Consider the following 17,146-nt stretch of genomic DNA (forward strand, 5'->3'; position numbering starts at 1 on the left):
AAAGTTATCTATCAAAATTGTGGTTAAATAATTAAATTCACTCTTTCTCACTAATTAAGTTTTTGGGACAAGTAATAGCATATCATATCTAGCTTAAATCCCATGCTTAGCACCGACACTTATTATTAGTATTATTATTATTATTATTGAGAAGTATTTTAATTGTAGGACTATTTTGGATAGATTTGATTGTTTTTAAAAAAAAAAAAAAATTTAATTATACTTCTGGATTTTGTGACCTAATATGAAGGATTCTTTAGTTTTTAAAATTGAACATTTTCTCAAATCTATGATTTGATATATTATACTAGATATTAGATATCATTTTAGATAATATTAGATAAATTTATAATAAATAAACTTAGCTTATAACCTGCACTATTTGCAGGGCGTGCACAACGATTAAGTATTAAAATTATTATATAGCAACAAATTGAAAATTATAGTGAGTTTCTGTCATTGCCCAGATATTGCAGGGTATGGGTATGGCAATTATAATAGATCAATCATGGTGTTGACTTCAATGGGAACGCTTGGAATTGAATAATTAAAGTAATATTATTACTGGTCTAACAAAGATATGTTCAAAGCAAATCAATTTGATTGCATGTTAAGATCTAACATAGATTTGTTCGAAGTAAACGAATTTGACTGCATATTATTAATTTTGGAAGGCAATGCAAGAGGAAAAATATAGAAAATCTTCTTATAATTTAACTACAAGAACATATGCTTCACCGGGTTGCATCCAATCCCCTGAATCATTTTTAGTAGTGTTTGCCACCACTGACCGAGGTGCATCTCCAGTGTTTGGATCCACCTCTAATTTGGTGTATTGTTCAAATGTTGAGAGTATAATACGATGATTGAATTATTAAACATATAAATTTATGGTTATAAGGGTTCATATATTAAGGATTAATAATTGCTCAATTTTGAGCAGTAATGCAGATTTTTCAAAGAAGAAAATACATTTGTTTTAATGATTTATTAGCTTACATGCATAATTTCATTGTGGTTATTGTGTGTGCTTTTTGGAATATATGCGTATAGTTTGTCTGTAATTTTTTTAAAATATAAATAAAAAATAAACATTAAATACATCTTAATCACTATCCTTATGACATTTGTTAACAAAAGCATTAATTTATTAAACCATAATATGCTCCATAAGTTATTTATTTCACATTTATTAAAATTTTAATGCAATCAGTGATCAAACAACTCTTTGAGACTATGAGGTCGTATGACATTGGGACTTCCACTCCAAATCAGCTCTGCGAATTGCTGGTAGGCTTTTTCGGAAGGATGAGGAGCATCAAAGAACACATAGTCACTAATGTTCCTACATAATTCGTACTTTGGACCATCTGCTCTCTTTCCTCCGCAACTATAAATTCCATTATATGGACCAGTTCCACAACATGCAATCTTCCCTTCTTTAAAACCTTCCCAACATAATTAAAACAAAGATGCTATTAGTCTATGGCAAAAATAAAAAGCAAAGTACAATTAAAAAAAAAAATACATATCGTACTATTAAAATGGAAGTGACATACCATATTTTGAAGGATTATCTATTCTTTCACTAAGAAAAGTGTAGAAATCGGCTATTGAATATTTGAGTCCTTTCAGTTCACTCTCTAGCTTCTTAAGGGCTTTAGGAAGTGCTTCATTGTGTAGTTTCGTAATTGACGTTACTTCCTCCACGCATGGATTGGCTTTTTCTGGTGTCATTGCTTTCACAAGCGGGAGACAACCCAAAGGGGGCAGATTTAAGAACACATGTTTTCTTCCTCCTTTCTTATATATTTCCTAACAAATCAAATTATAATTATGACCAATGAAGTCACGAATAACCTAACACAAATTTGCTCTAAATATTGAATAAAACACTAATTGTATTTACCTTGATCACATTTGTAAAATTACCAATTACCAAATTTACATATTCTTTTGGGGAGTAGACACTGGAGTTTGAGGTAAAGCGGAAAAGGTAATCGTTGCTTCCAACGCTACTTAAGTAAACCGCTTTTGACAATAATTTCTTGGCTTCTTTTGCACCTAGTCTTTTCTTCAACAGAGTATCCAGCTTCTTGAAATATTGAAGTTGAGTATTTAAGGGGACCACCTGATAAGGAGGTGAAAAGAACAAAAGAGAAGTACACAGCCGTGAGAACAAAATAGACATGCTTATATCATAAAAACATAATCCAAATCTCAAAATATGATGGAATACAGGAGAAAAAGATCTTATATTTCATAAGTATCCAATCATATATGAAGCAAATGCAAGGATTTGAATTTGGGTACGCAGTATATCTAAAATGCTAAGAAAAGGAAACAGAGCAGCCCTTAGGTTATCTACGTTGATTCATGTTAAAGATATCAAAGGAAACATGGCAACACTTGGGTTAGATACGTTGATTAATGCATGTTAAAGATATCAAATCTTAATCTTAGTCATGGTCCAACTCTTAATCTTAGTCAAGGTCCAGTGTTTGATAGTATTAAAAAAAAAAAAAAATTAAATCAAAGGAAAACTATTTTTGATCAATAAAAAAAATATGACTTATTTTTAAAAATTGTTTTCCATTAATTTAAAAAAAAAAAAAAAAAAACAACTCTATCTCACAGCAAGCTAAATATAAGAAGTTAGAAGATTATTTTTCAACTCATTTAAGATAATTACCAAATATAAGAAAATGAGATAGTTTTACGGAAAATACTTTGTAAAAAATGACTTATTTTCTAGAAATAATTTCTGCCTAAACAAACAGAGCATTAATATCCGATTTAGAATGCTTGCAAGTAAAGTAATTTTGATCTTACTCAGAGTACAAGTTAAAAAAAAAAAAAAAATTCTAATCCTGCTTGTGGCGCAAATAATGTACCATAGTATTTAGTCTTCCATAATTATCCTTTATTGGGTTCATTATAATACACAGAGCCAAATATAAAGATATAAGTTGTAACCATCAAAGGTTCTCCACAATAAATGGAGTCCTCTAAGGTTAAAACAGAACTATAACTAATCATTCATTGTTTTCTCTCTCTTTTCCTTTCTCTATTTTCCTTCTTTATATTCTCACATACTTTCTCATTATGCCATAATACTGTTTCAATTATTCTACCATGGAGTCAGAATTTCTTTATCTTTTCTGTTAGTTCCAATCAATAGGAATATAGGACATATAGTTGTTAAGGAAGAGCTCTATAGGGCTATGCAAACAAACTTTAGCTCTAATTGCGCTTCATTTCTGAGAATCCTAATTAAAACTCTTTTATTTTAGGAGTGTACATAGTCAGTAGAATGCATACCAATTCTTGACGAATTTCATCGAGAGCACCAGCTCCTCCTGATGCAAAGTTAGCCCCATCAACGTACCGATGATAACCAGGATGTAGATATGGAGGAATTAGCTCCAAGTTTGCATACTCAGCTGCAATAATGCTTCAAAAATTAATTGGGTAACAATTGAAGTCCAATAGAAAGCAGCACCACATAACTATTATATTACCAAGGAAATCTGGAATTAGACGGCCATTTGAAGCTCTCCCAGTTGGGTACTTGAAGAAGGTTTCCCCATAAGGTGGAAAATTTGCCTGGACATCGGTAAGGGTATTGATATAGTTATTGATTCCAACATCAACTAGTGAATCCCCAAAAACGAATAAGGCAGCATGTTCCTTTTGCAGGCAGATCCTACCAAGGCATTGGGTTGGGATAAAAATGCATGCATACAAAACCAAGAAATAGAAATGGAACCTCAAACTCATCATACCAAAACAGTGACTACTGTTTCCAAGGGTTAATTGTTTCAATGTAAAATTCAAGGACTATTTAAAATGCGAAACGTTCAAAAATGTTTCTAATAATAGTACTTCTAAACCCTAAAAATAGAAAAATAAAAACTAAAAAAATTAACATTTAAAAAAAAATGTTTAAGTCAAGTCCACAACAGTTGCCACGGATAATATTAATGATAAGGTACAACTAACTAAGGATAATGTTAAGTTAATTAGCAAACTCCCAGAGACTAACTAAACTCTAGGAAATTTATATGTCATTGTTTAAATTTAGATTTTTGTACATTAGTTATCCAAAACTCTTGTAAATTGAATTCGTCATAAAATTATATATACAGATAGCCTTAATCATAATCCTGATAAGGTAGCACATTACCTTCATCCACTAACTAAACATTTTGTGGAGATTAAAATTCATTACCTCATTATTCTATCTCATGGACCATTTTCACACAAAACAAAGAGTCAATTGATATGAAATATATTTTACTTTAAATAATTATATAAGTATAATACAAAACTATCAAACCAAAATTAGGGGATTTTCTTCCAATTTCAGGTCTTAGGCAATTGCCTAAATGACCAAAAGAAAGAGCTAACTCGGAACTTAAACTTTCTTTTCTCTCATTTCCTTACTAAATTGGGAGGAAATGAACGATTTCCTTCTAACCAAATAAGGAGTTTGTTGTGTTCGCGTGAGCTCTAACACTATCTCATTGGTGCCTTGGACCTAAACAAGAACACTTTTTTTTTTCTCTCACAAATTCCAAACACTACTTGTTGGTTGCTGTTGGGAAATTTAGACCCCAGTTTATATAATTAATAAGTTTTAAATCCAAGTTGTTAATTAGATTTATTATGAATAAACCTTATTAAAACAAATTAACATCAATATCATGTCAATATCATGCACAGCGGAAAATTAAATTGAATTCATTGTAAAATTATATATACAGATAGCCTTAATCATAATTCTGATAAGGCAGCACATTTCCTTCATTCTTAGAGGTTTCGCTTACTTCCATTTGCTTTTCAACTAGACATCTTTTTTCATTTTTTTATTTTTTTTTTAAATGATAAACTGACACATCATCCACTAACTAAACATTTTGTGGAGATTAAAATTCATTACCACATTATTCTATCTCATGGACCATTTTCACACAATACAAAGAGTCAATCAATATGAAATATATTTTACTTTAAATAATTATATAAGTATAATACAAAACTATCAAACTAAAATTAAGGGATTTTCTTCCAATTTCAGGCCTTCCAATTTTTACAAATTTTAGCTACGTTTTTTCAACAACTTGATTTTCTTTTTAAAATTTTCTCCTATTGAATATCTACAATATTGTGTACATAAGTTTTAGACAAAACATAACAATACTTCTATGATTGAGTTTTAAATTTGTATTTTGCTATTTCTTTCCTTATTAAAAATAGCTGATGTGATGCAGTGAAAGTATGAGCAATTGCTATTTTTAGGGCATAGTAGCTAATACATTATGATCATTTCCCATAGCTATTTAAACTTCTTGAACTGGAATGCTAATAGCCATCTTCTCCAAGGCAAAAACAATTGATAAGTTTAGCAAGTATCCACTAACTTTGACCACAACATCATGGCAATATAGGTGACTCACTAGCTTAAAATTCATATATGCACTATTTTGATTCTTTTTGGAAATTTAGAACATTGATAAAATGAATGTATAGGCAAGCGAGTGATTTGTATATAGACACATTGATGAATGTGTGTAGTGGACATGAGTAGAATCAATGACACGTGTTTGACAATTTGGTCTTTGATGGAAATTAGTATAAGTGAGGGTCTATTAAATTTTTACCTCTTTACCTTCCCACTACTCTCTACTTTACTATCATACTTCTTTCATCATTTTCTCTTTCTTCTATTTTGACTCTTCTTCTCTCCATTCTATTTTGTATGAATTTGATATCATTTATTCCATTTAATCCATATTCTCCCCTCAAAAAACTGTAAGTACTCTCTCTCTCTCTCTCTCTCTCTCTCTCTCTCTCTCTCTCTCTCTCTCATGTGGATTATTTTTCTTTCTTGTAATTCTGATTAAGGTTGATGGTTTTTTTTTTTTTTAATTTCCCATTACAATGTCTTCTTTCTCCCTTTTATAGCTTTGGTTGAATTTTGATTTGGGCTAATACTTAGTTTTTTCGGAAATAGGAGTTTTAGTTTATTTCAAAACACATTTTACAAGGCTATGAATTTGAATATGCCTACCAATTTTGAGTAATAAATTACTATAAAGTCTATCTTTTATTCCTTTTGTTTCATTTCAATTTTGGTCAAGATAATATTGTAATTTTGTGATAAATTTTTATTATTATGATAATCTCATTATTATGATAAATTTGAAACTTATAAAGTTTTGTTATATATCAAATATAACACACTATAACAAAAGTTAGAAAAGTATAGTTCACCTAAAAAAAATATTAATTAAATATATAAAATATAATAATACGATATATTTGTACTTTGTAGATAAAAAAAAATACTTGTAGAAATCTTTTTAAAAAATAAAAAATATTTAAAGTAATCGTTACTTTTTATATATTACACTCCATTATAAAATATTTATATATTCTCACGCATCGCGTGGGTCTGCGACTAGTTCTATTAAAACAGTAATTATAATTACCTTGATCACAATTGCCAAGTTACCAATTACCATATTTACGTATTCTTCTCGAGAGTAGGATTGAAGCACACTGGAGTTTGTGGAAAAGAGGATATTATAATCGTTGTTTCCAACGCTAAATAAGTAAACAGCTTTGAACAACATCTCTTTGGCTTCTTTTTCACCTATTTTTTGCCTCAACAGAGTCTCCATGTTCTTGAAATAATTAAGTTGAGTGTTTAGGTCTATCACCTGATGAAAAGGTGAAAAGAACAAAAGGGAAGTACACAACCATAAGAACAAAATACACATGCTTATGTCTTAAGAACATAATCTATGTCTCAAAATATTTCATAAGTAAACGTATCCATTCATATATGAAGCAAATGCAAGGATTTGAATTTGGGTACGTAGTATATCTAAAATTCTAGGAAAAGGAAACATGGCAACCCTCAGGTTAGACACGTTGATTCATGTTAAAGATATATCAAATCTTAATCTTAGTCAAGGCCCAAGTCTCCTGTCCATGTTCATTGTATCTAATCTTACTTAGAAAGCATGCAAAATAATGTTGCAAGTAAAGTAATTGTGATCTTACTTGGAGTACAAGTAAAATGAATCCTGATCCTTCTTGTATTGCAAATAATGTAACCATAGCATTTAACCTATTATAAATATCACTTATTGGGTTCATTGTAATACATAGAGGTAAATATAAAAATGTATCCCCTCTCTTAGGCTGAACTGAATCATACTAATCATTCATTGTGTTCTCTCTCTTTGCCTTCTTTATTTTCTGACATACTTTATCATTATATCATATTAATGTTTCAAATATTCTACGATGGAGTCGGGACTCTTTTTTATCTTGTCTATTAATTCCAATCAACAGGATATATAGTTGTTATGTAAGAGCTCTATCAAGCTAGCAATGCAAGCAAACTTTGGCCCTAATTGTGCTTCATTTCTAAGAATCCAAATTAAAATTAACTTTTTTTGGAGTGTGCATAGTCGGTAGAATGCATTCCAATCCTTGATGAGTTTCATCAAGAGCACCAGCTCCTCCTGACGCAAAGTTAGCCCCATCAATGTACCGATTATAACCAGGATGTAGATATGGAGGAATTAGCTCCAAGTTTGCATACTCAGCTGCAATAATGCTATGAAAATAAATGGAGCTATAATTCAAGTCCAATAGAAAACAGCACATAACTATTATATATCTTACCGATGAAACCTGGAATGAGCCAGCCATCGGAAAATCTCCCAGTGGGGAACCTGAAGAACCTTTTTCCATAAGGCGAAACATTTGCCTGGAGATCAGCAATGGAGGTATTTATATAGTTATTGTTTCCAACATCAAGTATTGAATCCCCAAAAATGAATAAGGCAACATGTTCCTTTGGCAAACAGATGTTGTTTCCAACATCAAGAATCAAATCCCCACAATTGAATAAGTCAGCTTCTTCATTTGGCAGGCATATGTTATCAAGACATTGGGTTTGGATGATAATGCATGCATACAAAACCAATTTTGCCTCAATTGAGTCTCCATGTTCTTGAAATACTTGAGTGTTTAGGTCTATCACCTGATAAGGAGGGCAAAAGAACAAAAGGGAAGCAGTCAACTGTGAGAACAATTTAGACACACTTATGTCATAAGAACATAATCTTCGTTTCAAATTATGACGGAATATAGAAAAAGAGTGCTTATATTTCATTTGTAGAGTGTCCAATCATAAACAAAAGCATATGAAGCAAATGCAAGGATTTTAAATTTGCGTAACTCATCAACATTACCTATTACAAGAAACCCTTGGCAATCCTAGATTCGATATCTTGATTCATATTAATGATACTTAAGCTTTATCCAAGTCAAGGCCCAAGTCTCTTGTCAATGTTCATTGTATCTAAAAATGCAAGCAAAATAATCCTACAAATAAAGTAATCATGATCCTACTTAGAGCACAAGTAAAGAAATCCTAATCCTATTTGTATTGCTGAAGATGTAATCATAGGGTTTAGCCTACTATAAAATACTCTTTAATAAGTTCATTATAATACATAGAGCCTAATAGTAAAGATATAACCATTAAGAGTTTTCCATTGTGGATGTAGGCCTGTTACACCAAATCATGCTCATTCATTGTGTTCTCTCTTTTTCTTTCTTTCTTTGCATTCTTTCTTTTCTCATGTACTTTTTCATTATGTCATTATTATGTTTCAACTATTCTGTCATAGTATCAAATGTCTTTTTTTTCTTTTCTTTTTTCAATAATTCCAATCAATAGGATTGCTGTTATGGAAGAGCTCTATCAGGCTATGCGCACAAACTTTGACCCTAATTGCGCTCCACTTTTTAGAATCCTAATTAACATTTTAAGGAGCATATATAGTCAGATAGACAGCATACCAATCCTGGACGAGTTTCATCAAGAGCACCAGATCCTGCTGATGCGAAGTTAGCCCCATCAATGTACCGATTATAACCAGGATGTAGATATGGAGGAATTAGCGGCAAGTTTGCATACTCAGCTGCAATAAAGCTTCAAAAATTAATTGAGTAAACAATCCAAGTCCAATAGAAAACAACAGATAACCATTATCTTACCAATGAAATCTGGAATTAGACGGCCATCATCAGGTCTCCCAGTGGAATACTTAAAGAATGTCTCCCCATAAGGCCAGAAATTTGCCTTGAGATCAGTAGTGGTATTGATATAATTGTTGTTTCCAGCATCAAGTATTGAATCCCCGAAAATGAATAAGGCAACATGTTCCTTTGGCAGGCAGATGCTACCAAGGCATTGGGTTGGGATGATAATGCATAAATACAAAACCAAGATATAGAAATGGAAACTTAAACTCATCATGCCAAATCTTGTTCACTTTGTATTAACTTATCATGACTTGCAGTCTTGATCTATATATAGGGTGCATAACTTGTGATTTAGGCTAGGAAAAAAGAGACCTGCGTTGATATATTCTTCATAAACTGGCTGTGTGAGCTAATCACATGCGTCCAAGATTTGAATAAACATTACTCTAACGTCGTCCAGGTACATGTACTAGATTTTGAATTTTATGGCTACGAATGCAATAATTCTTTGTTGTCTGCGCGAATGGAGAGCGCAGCTTGAACTTTCAGAATAGTTGGGCAAAATGACGCTTACCTTTCCAAATGTATTAATACTGTGTTGCTTTTACCTGCCACTTTCCCAACCCACGTCTCTTTAGTTCTCATTATTATTATTATTTTTTTTCTTTTTAGAACTTGTAATTTCTTTTTATATTGTTAAACTTATAATTGAGCCTACAAACTTGCTTGTAGCTTAAGATTATAATTTTACTTAATATATCTTTTTAATGAATGCAAATATTGACAAATCCACAATTAGATTACATTTTCTTTAACTATCGTCCATACTTACAAAATTTCTAGAAAATCAAAGATTATTAACTATATCATCAATTAATTATTTAAATTGTAGGTTATTGTAATCTAATATTACACATAAAAGAATAAGTTTTTAAATCATATAGTAAATAACATCTAATTGGCACAAAATTTGACATGTGCGTTAAGAGCATGAAACATATATAATCTAACCGTTAAATTTTCAAAATATGTAATAATATTAATTTTTTTAAAGAAAATTGTACCCAAATTTTGTTTTTTTTTTTTTTTTTAAATACAAAATGGGCTGTGGCATATTGAAATAGGTATGAAATTCGCATTTGTAAGAATTTATATGTAAATAATATATACTATTAACATATTAACATATAAATATGATTTTCTCACTGACAATGTTGTGCTCTCAACATAGGAGGAAATATTATTACACTTTCACGTATGGTATGCTCCTTTCTCCTTATTTCAATTGTGTTAACTGATATATTGTCTTGAAAAATAAGTTCTTTTGTTAACTCTGGGGTTCTATTGCATCGTCAAGTTTTACTCTTGATCTGTGGAATATAATGTGAGCATTATGAGCTTGAGCATAATCTAAATTTGATGCTTTTGGATTCGAAGAGCTTGCATACATTATGAAGTGCTCCACACAAATGGTACCTTTAAAAGAAAAGGATAATATAATTTGTTGCCCGCTGCTAATGGAAGTAATATATTTGCCAATTCTTGTAATTTTTGTTTTTTTAGAAAGAAGCATCCAGTACTAATGTCAATTTTCAGGCACTGTTGCCAATCAGCTTGTTTCATCTAAAAATGGCAAGGTTAGTTGTAACTTGTAAGTCCTTCATAGATAGTCAGAGGCAATGAGTGTTTTTGAAAGTGAACTTGGGGAAATTTATTTTGACCGTATATTTGTTGAATGTGCTTATACAGCTAGTACCTGGAAAGTTCTGCTGAAAAGATGCTTAATTCAACAAAGATGTAAGAAGGATGAGGAAATAGCTTGGGCAGTAGAGTGGGTAAGGGGCATGCACATATCTTCATTTGCATTAGTCCAGACTCCAGAGCCTTCAATAGGTTGTGGTGAGAAATTGGAGCCACTAATTAGATATATCTTGGGGAGGGGATTACAAAAATACCCTCACTAAATTTATAATGCCATAAACCTTTCTTCTTTTTTTTTTTAAATGGGCTTGGGCGTCACATTGCTTAAGTAATATGTTGCCAACCAAATCTAGAATCTGAAAAATTGGAGCTATGTGAAACCAATCTCTCGTTTGCTCATCATTGTACCAATGCACACATGGAGGTCCAAACTTGATATGAAGTAAACAGAACAAGCTGGCAGGACAGACATGTTTGGAATTTTTTATTGCAGAAGGTCAAAGTTGATTAGAAGAAACCAACCTAAATCTTAAAACCAAGCCTATAATTACTGTATTCATCAATAGGACGATATCAAGTAATTTTTAGGTACAAATTGTTGGAAGCCTCAACATGTTGCACATATTGTGCCTGGAAATCTGAAGAACAATTAAGATTTAAATATCATTCATGATTGGAGGTCCAGATTTTATACACAAATCAATTGAACAACACTAACAACCACTGAACGCCCTCTGGTTTGAAAGCAAGTACTGGTAATTGCAGGTGGTGACATGACAGCCTCAAGAATGACAATCTTTCATGGAACGAGCACCTGAGCTATCTTGGGACAGTTTTCCCCTCTTTGCCTCTGGCTCCACTATCTCAGCATAGGACAATTTAGAATCCTTCATAGCAAGAACGGAGTCGGACAGCACCTTCTGGTGAGGACTGCAAGGACAACGAGATCAGTGATTTGCTGAGCCTTTTGAGCACTCAGGAGTGTGGAAGAGAAGAAAGAACCAAAATTCTGGAGAGGACTTTTTTCTTGCTCTCCACCATCAATTCCCAAAGCTCATAGAGAGGTTGCTTGTTAATCTGATGATGTAAACTCGATTTAAACAGGTGCTTATGGAATACAAAAAATGACCTTGCCATTGTGGTAGAATAGCAAATATGTTTCCATAACAGCATGCATGATGGTTTTTTGGTCATATCAACCAAGGTCATGAACATGAATGAAAATAACATAAACAAAACAAAATACTGCAAAAAAAGGCACATAACTTGGCAGTATCAAGCACCAAAAGATTCCAGAAGTAGTTAGTAGAAGTGATGAAGAAATTTTTTAGTAACAAAGGATCTGTTCAAGAATGCTACTGTAATCTGAAAATAATGATAAATCGGTCGTAATGAGATGAGCTTACCTCCTTTAATTGCATGATCCATCCAGCATGGATTTGTTGTGCTCCAAGACTTGCAAGCCCGCATAGTTTCCATTAGAGACAACGAACGAGATAAGAATTCCAAGCACGGACCACCAGCAGAAAAGACTCCATTATGATTTCTTCATGATTACAAATACCAACAGGGGATGTCTTCCACCCACATGTGATGTGTCTGTTACGTCTGGAATGTGCCATTTAGGTAATTAAACAGAGAAAGGCTTGGTTTAAATGAACGAACATTCAACTCTGATTACTTCTGATGATTTCAATACCATTTTTTACTGTCCATGAGAACATTTTACTATTTTTATTCCATTTCCAATTTGTAGAATAAGTAATGTCTGGTTTCCTCTTTTCAGAAAAGCAAAGGTAAAAGATAAGAATAGAAGCAGTGTAAAGCTTACCTGCATTGTACAATCAAAAGAACATCCCTCACTAAGACTGAGAAGTGATTTTCAATCTCAAAAATGTGATAATGGTAGCTACAAGTCTGCACTAGGTTCCATCTGCCACTTGTTAAGTATGGATTAAACAGGCAGCCATATTTCTCTATAAGGTTGAATTTAATCAACCATTTTGTTGGTTTTATTTCGTGCCAAATTTGCTTGTATTTCAGCATTTAGTAACCCTGTATTTAGGTGAGTTTGTTGTAAGGGTAGTGAGTGAGATAGAGTGTTGAATGCTCAAGAGTGTGCAAGAAAACAGAGTCTCGCGGCTGGATCTCGCGGGTGACTCGCGGCTGCAAGCCGCCAGAAGCAACACACGTGCCAAGCATGCCAGAAGTTGAATTGTCATACTAGCTGGAGCACTACAAGACAAAATAGGACAACTGACCATTCGGTTATCTCACGACTAGATCTCGCAACTCAGTCAAGCCGCGAGCCAGCCCTGTTTTGAAAAACCTGATGTTTCACATTCTTCTCTCACCCTAGTATATATACCCCTTATACCCACAAAAGAAAGAGAGCTTCCAAAGAAAATTTTGAGAGAGAAACCCTAGAGTAAAACAATATTGATTCATCTACAATCTTTACATAAGAGTCTCTTCAAATTCCTCAACTCTCTTCCTCTCTATTGTCAAATCTTTGAGAGGCATTTTACCAAAATCTTTTTCTCACTATATCCATTACTGTGAGAGGGCTGTTCTGGAAAGCAATTAGGAAGGAACCAATTTACATTGGTTGATGCTATGACCAAATAGCGGAATCCGAGAAGCTAGAAAAGAAATAGGTTCGGCGCAACCTCGTTGGAGCAAGAAGCTTGGAGGGCTTAGGTGCACTAGTTAGATTAGGCTTGGAGGGTCTATTGATGTCCATGTATCCCAACTACATTTTCTAGTGGATTGTTTACCGCTTAGAGGGCGGCGGAGAGGTTTTACGCCGAGGGCTTCGGTTTCCTCTTCGATAACACATCACGTGTTGTCCTTGTGTTTGCATCTTCCTTCTCTTTTATCTTTACCTTTTATTATCTGCTGTGGGTTGTGATTTTAGATTGGTTTAGATTGTTTACCAATTCTGTTTTATAGCTTTTGTTCATTTTCCGCACACTTGTTGTTTGACATAAAACTTGAATTGGTTAATTTGTAAATTGGAGGTCTAAACGTTCAAGGGTGTTTTTACACTATTTGAACTTTCATTCTCAATCGCACTTTATAGTCTAAATTGTTAAAAGAATCAATCTGTTAGAAATGAATACTTTAGCTTAAGGGGGAAAAAATGAAACTACTAGAGACTTGCCATTCCCTCAATCTTCCTTTGTCTTGTTGTACCACTAGGAGTTTGGACTTGAAATGAAGGTGCCGAATAATACTGCAAGTCCCTCCAGTTGGAATGTGGGCAGAGGATTCAAATAACCAAAAATCCTCAAGATAAGAAGTTTTTTTAGTGACCTGGAAATGTATAAGAAATTTAGGAGTGTGACTGATGCAAGAGGAACAATAGGCACTGATATTGCACCAAATAAATGCCAGGCTTGTGTTTTAAACTGCTGACAAATTAAAGTGAATCCTAATCTGTATTCAGGTTCCTCTCTTGTAAATCATTTTACTTTCCTCTCAAAAACTTTAAATAAATAACATGGGGCACTATGGAATACTGACCAGCATCATTCATCCCAAAGATTCCCTTGCATAAAAGAATTAGCTGCTATTTGAAGGTATTGAAGCAGAAATAGCTTCAAATTGCCCCAATGCCTACCGTAGATTAAATAGCCTGTCATATTGTGCTCAAGTCAATTGCCAACATCACATAAAGCAACTCTAGACTTTGTTAGTCATCAAAAGAAGAATGCTGGAAAAACTTACCACTGAGATTAGTAATTTACTCAAAAGTCTTTGTCTATGCACTTCAAAAGTCCAAACTTGAAATTGGTGTATGGATCTTGGATAATGAAGAAAGAGCACTCTAGCAAAAGTGAGAGCAAGGGACTCTTTGATAAAAAAAAGAAGATGTTTTACAGATGCTTGAAACATAAATAGAAATTTCATAGTTTATACAATGCAAGAGGATCAGCGGCACTTGGTAGCACAAAATCGATGTCGGGTGCATGTGTGAGGCACTTGTCTGAAAGTGACATTGCAAAAGAATAGGAAAGGAAATGATTATATGCATTGAAATCCCACATAGAAAATAAACTAGTTTATAAAAGTTTATGTTACCACACCATTATTTGAAGCTTCTCTTTTTTTTTTCTTTTTTTTTTTTCTTTTTTTTGCAAAAGGAAAAAGTATAGTTAGTACTAGAAAGTGAATTTCTTTAACAAGAGTAAATTTTGTAGTGGATGTTCAGGAGATATTTGTGGAGAAAGTGAATTTCGCCCAGATGCAGTCCAAACATTTTTTTTTTTTTATATTTTTATTGGTTTTATGATCAAATTTTCAAGCTTCTTGCAAACAATACAAGTTAATTTAAGAAATCCGCCACATTCATTTATGTTCACACTATCCAAATCAAATGTGCCATGAAAACCAATTTCTTTGAAAATGAGTTTTTGATTATTTCAGGCAATGATTTTAACTCAAAATTGAGTGATAAGCATATGGTATTAGTGCAAAACAAGTACTCACCTTTGCACAGAAGTGCTTGTCAACTCATAGCTCGTAGCTCATGTTATAACTTCATTTTCAATCTGTATGAAAGGGATGTGTGAAATTTTAGGCCAATCTTTCCCTTTATCTCTTTGACACTGTCGTTTTAGAAGATGGCATCCTCTGAGAATTAGAGAAGAAAGAGAAGCAAGCAAGCGCTCTTCTGTTAAGTACCGGAAGCCAGAGCAAAACTTAATCTCCAAGCGTTGAAGAGAGGTGAGGTGTTGAAATCCCTTGGAGTTGAGTGATTTCAGATTTGAAAACCCTCCAATGGTAAATTCGGTAAGGGTGGAAGGCAGCAATGCCTCGTCCAGAAATGACTCCACTTTTTCGATTCCATTCCAAATTTTGAATTGTTTGAGGGAGTGAAGACGTTGCAAACCCCACTCCATGCGACGGGAAAAGAGTTTGTCACATTTGGAAATGTCAAGGGTAACTAAATTGGAGGGCAAACTGCCCTTAGGAAATGATTCTAGTTCTGGACAATTAAACAATTTCAAAGACTCAAGAGATGGGAGAAGGGTGCACATCCCATCAGGTAGTGACTTAAACTTTTCACAATTGAAGATACTAATCTCTGTCAAATTTGGGGCACACAATCCTCCATTAGAAAAGGACACAAAATTTGGGCAAGAAAAGATAGCAAAATAAGTGAGAGAAATAAGATCCCGGTGAGATCCCTTTGATACCAAAAGAGATTCAAGACTTTCACTTCCAAACACAAAAAGATATTTGATCTTTGGGTAGAACTCCAATGGAAAACACCAGAGTGAATCAAAACCACCTCTAATTGCCAATTCTTCAAGTGATGGATAGTAATGCCTCCTTGGCAACAGAAAGTTTTTTTAATGTAGTGGGTAGACCACCTCCTGGGATAGACATCATAAGCTCTACAAAGGATTGTAGGATACGACCTTCTCCAACTTCAAGCTCTAATAGCCTGGGTGGTAATTCCATCAATAGTAACTCATCACAATTACTTAACTGCAATTTACTGAGATTCGGAGTTCTAGGAACCGAAGCAACAAGCTGCGGACAATCTTCAATTTGAAGTGCCATTAAAGCAGGAAGGTGGTTGGGTAGACCTCTGCTTAGTTTAGGACATTTAATTATGCAAAGCTCTTGGAGATTATAGAAAACACCACCTTCATCTTCATCTTTGCCTTCAAATAAAAACCATTCCTGCCACTCTGGCATGTCCTTCAAACTTAATATTTCAAGAGATCTAAATGGCTTAACTGCAGAAGAACCACCCCTGTAGAACTCACGATCCACATGTGATACCACATGAAAACCTTCAACAAAGAGTTTCTTGAGGTTGGGCAGATCCCCAAGTGGAGGCCAGGAGTAGCAATACTTACAATTGGCAAGCCGTATGTACACCATATTAGAGAATGAACAATCTTGTAACCATTTTGGAAATCTTGTACCCCCATAATTTTCAATGGTGAGAGATTCGAGTTTTGAATGAGGACACAAATGTTCAAGCACATTTATTTCATTTTTTGAACTGCCCTTGTCATGACCCCATTCAAGCACCAACTTATATAGGTGTTGCTTATCCTTCAAATTAACCTCCATTGCATCTCTAGCATGTCGAACATTTTGTAAATTTAATATAGACAATGCTCCAGAAAGATGTAGCAGTTCCCCCAACTCTTTAATATTAGACCTATTATGTTTGCTCACAACAAAAGTAGTTAAACTCCAGAGATTTCTTAATTTACCCATATGCAGTGGCATCTCTTCCAATTTTGTTTTAACTATATCTATGTGCCGCAAGTTGACTAATCTCCACATCTTGGAAGGTAGCTTGGTAAGGGACTTGCATTCCAACAGTAGCAAGGTTTGTAAATTATAC

At 33.4% G+C, this 17,146-nt stretch overlaps 2 protein-coding genes and 2 long non-coding RNA genes across 4 annotated transcripts; all 4 read right to left on the reverse strand.

Annotated features, from left to right (window-relative positions):
- Positions 1-1,209: 1,209 nt before the first annotated feature.
- LOC115984650 (GDSL esterase/lipase 2-like) lies at positions 1,210-9,343 on the reverse strand. The gene is made up of 5 exons (XM_031107673.1): positions 9,085-9,343; positions 8,887-9,008; positions 6,495-6,725; positions 1,560-1,815; positions 1,210-1,448 (listed from the first exon to the last, which is right to left on the reverse strand). Exons 1-5 carry the CDS (start codon positions 9,341-9,343, stop codon positions 1,210-1,212), a joined length of 1,107 nt encoding a protein of 368 aa, XP_030963533.1.
- Positions 9,344-11,752: 2,409 nt separating this feature from the next.
- LOC115986434 lies at positions 11,753-12,288 on the reverse strand. Its single transcript, XR_004090744.1, has 2 exons — positions 12,180-12,288; positions 11,753-11,850 (listed from the first exon to the last, which is right to left on the reverse strand). It is a non-coding gene; the product is annotated as an uncharacterized LOC115986434 (long non-coding RNA).
- Positions 12,289-13,890: 1,602 nt separating this feature from the next.
- LOC115986433 lies at positions 13,891-14,760 on the reverse strand. Its single transcript, XR_004090743.1, has 3 exons — positions 14,503-14,760; positions 14,299-14,410; positions 13,891-14,088 (listed from the first exon to the last, which is right to left on the reverse strand). It is a non-coding gene; the product is annotated as an uncharacterized LOC115986433 (long non-coding RNA).
- Positions 14,761-15,302: 542 nt separating this feature from the next.
- LOC115984651 (putative disease resistance protein At3g14460) lies at positions 15,303-17,085 on the reverse strand. Its single transcript, XM_031107674.1, has 2 exons — positions 16,200-17,085; positions 15,303-16,084 (listed from the first exon to the last, which is right to left on the reverse strand). The coding sequence occupies exons 1-2, from the start codon at positions 17,083-17,085 to the stop codon at positions 15,303-15,305; spliced, it is 1,668 nt and encodes a 555-aa protein (XP_030963534.1).
- Positions 17,086-17,146: the final 61 nt, after the last annotated feature.

Source organism: Quercus lobata, chromosome 4, assembly GCF_001633185.2.
Source record: "Quercus lobata isolate SW786 chromosome 4, ValleyOak3.0 Primary Assembly, whole genome shotgun sequence".
Lineage (NCBI taxonomy): Eukaryota > Viridiplantae > Streptophyta > Magnoliopsida > Fagales > Fagaceae > Quercus > Quercus lobata.

Bases quoted from the DNA above. Each gene is read 5' to 3' on its own strand.
- LOC115984650 (XM_031107673.1), bottom strand. From the start codon at position 9,343: ATGAGTTTAAGTTTCCATTTCTATATCTTGGTTTTGTATTTATGCATT. The intron at 9,009-9,084 runs GTAAGATAATGG...GCTTTATTGCAG, and splicing joins TCTAATTCCAGATTTCATTG to CTGAGTATGCAAACTTGCCG. The intron at 1,449-1,559 runs GTATGTCACTTC...TATGTTGGGAAG, and splicing joins AGATAATCCTTCAAAATATG to GTTTTAAAGAAGGGAAGATT.
- LOC115984651 (XM_031107674.1), bottom strand. From the start codon at position 17,085: ATGTGGAGATTAGTCAACTTGCGGCACATAGATATAGTTAAAACAAAA. The intron at 16,085-16,199 runs GTCGTATCCTAC...CATCACTTGAAG, and splicing joins AGAGCTTGAAGTTGGAGAAG to AATTGGCAATTAGAGGTGGT.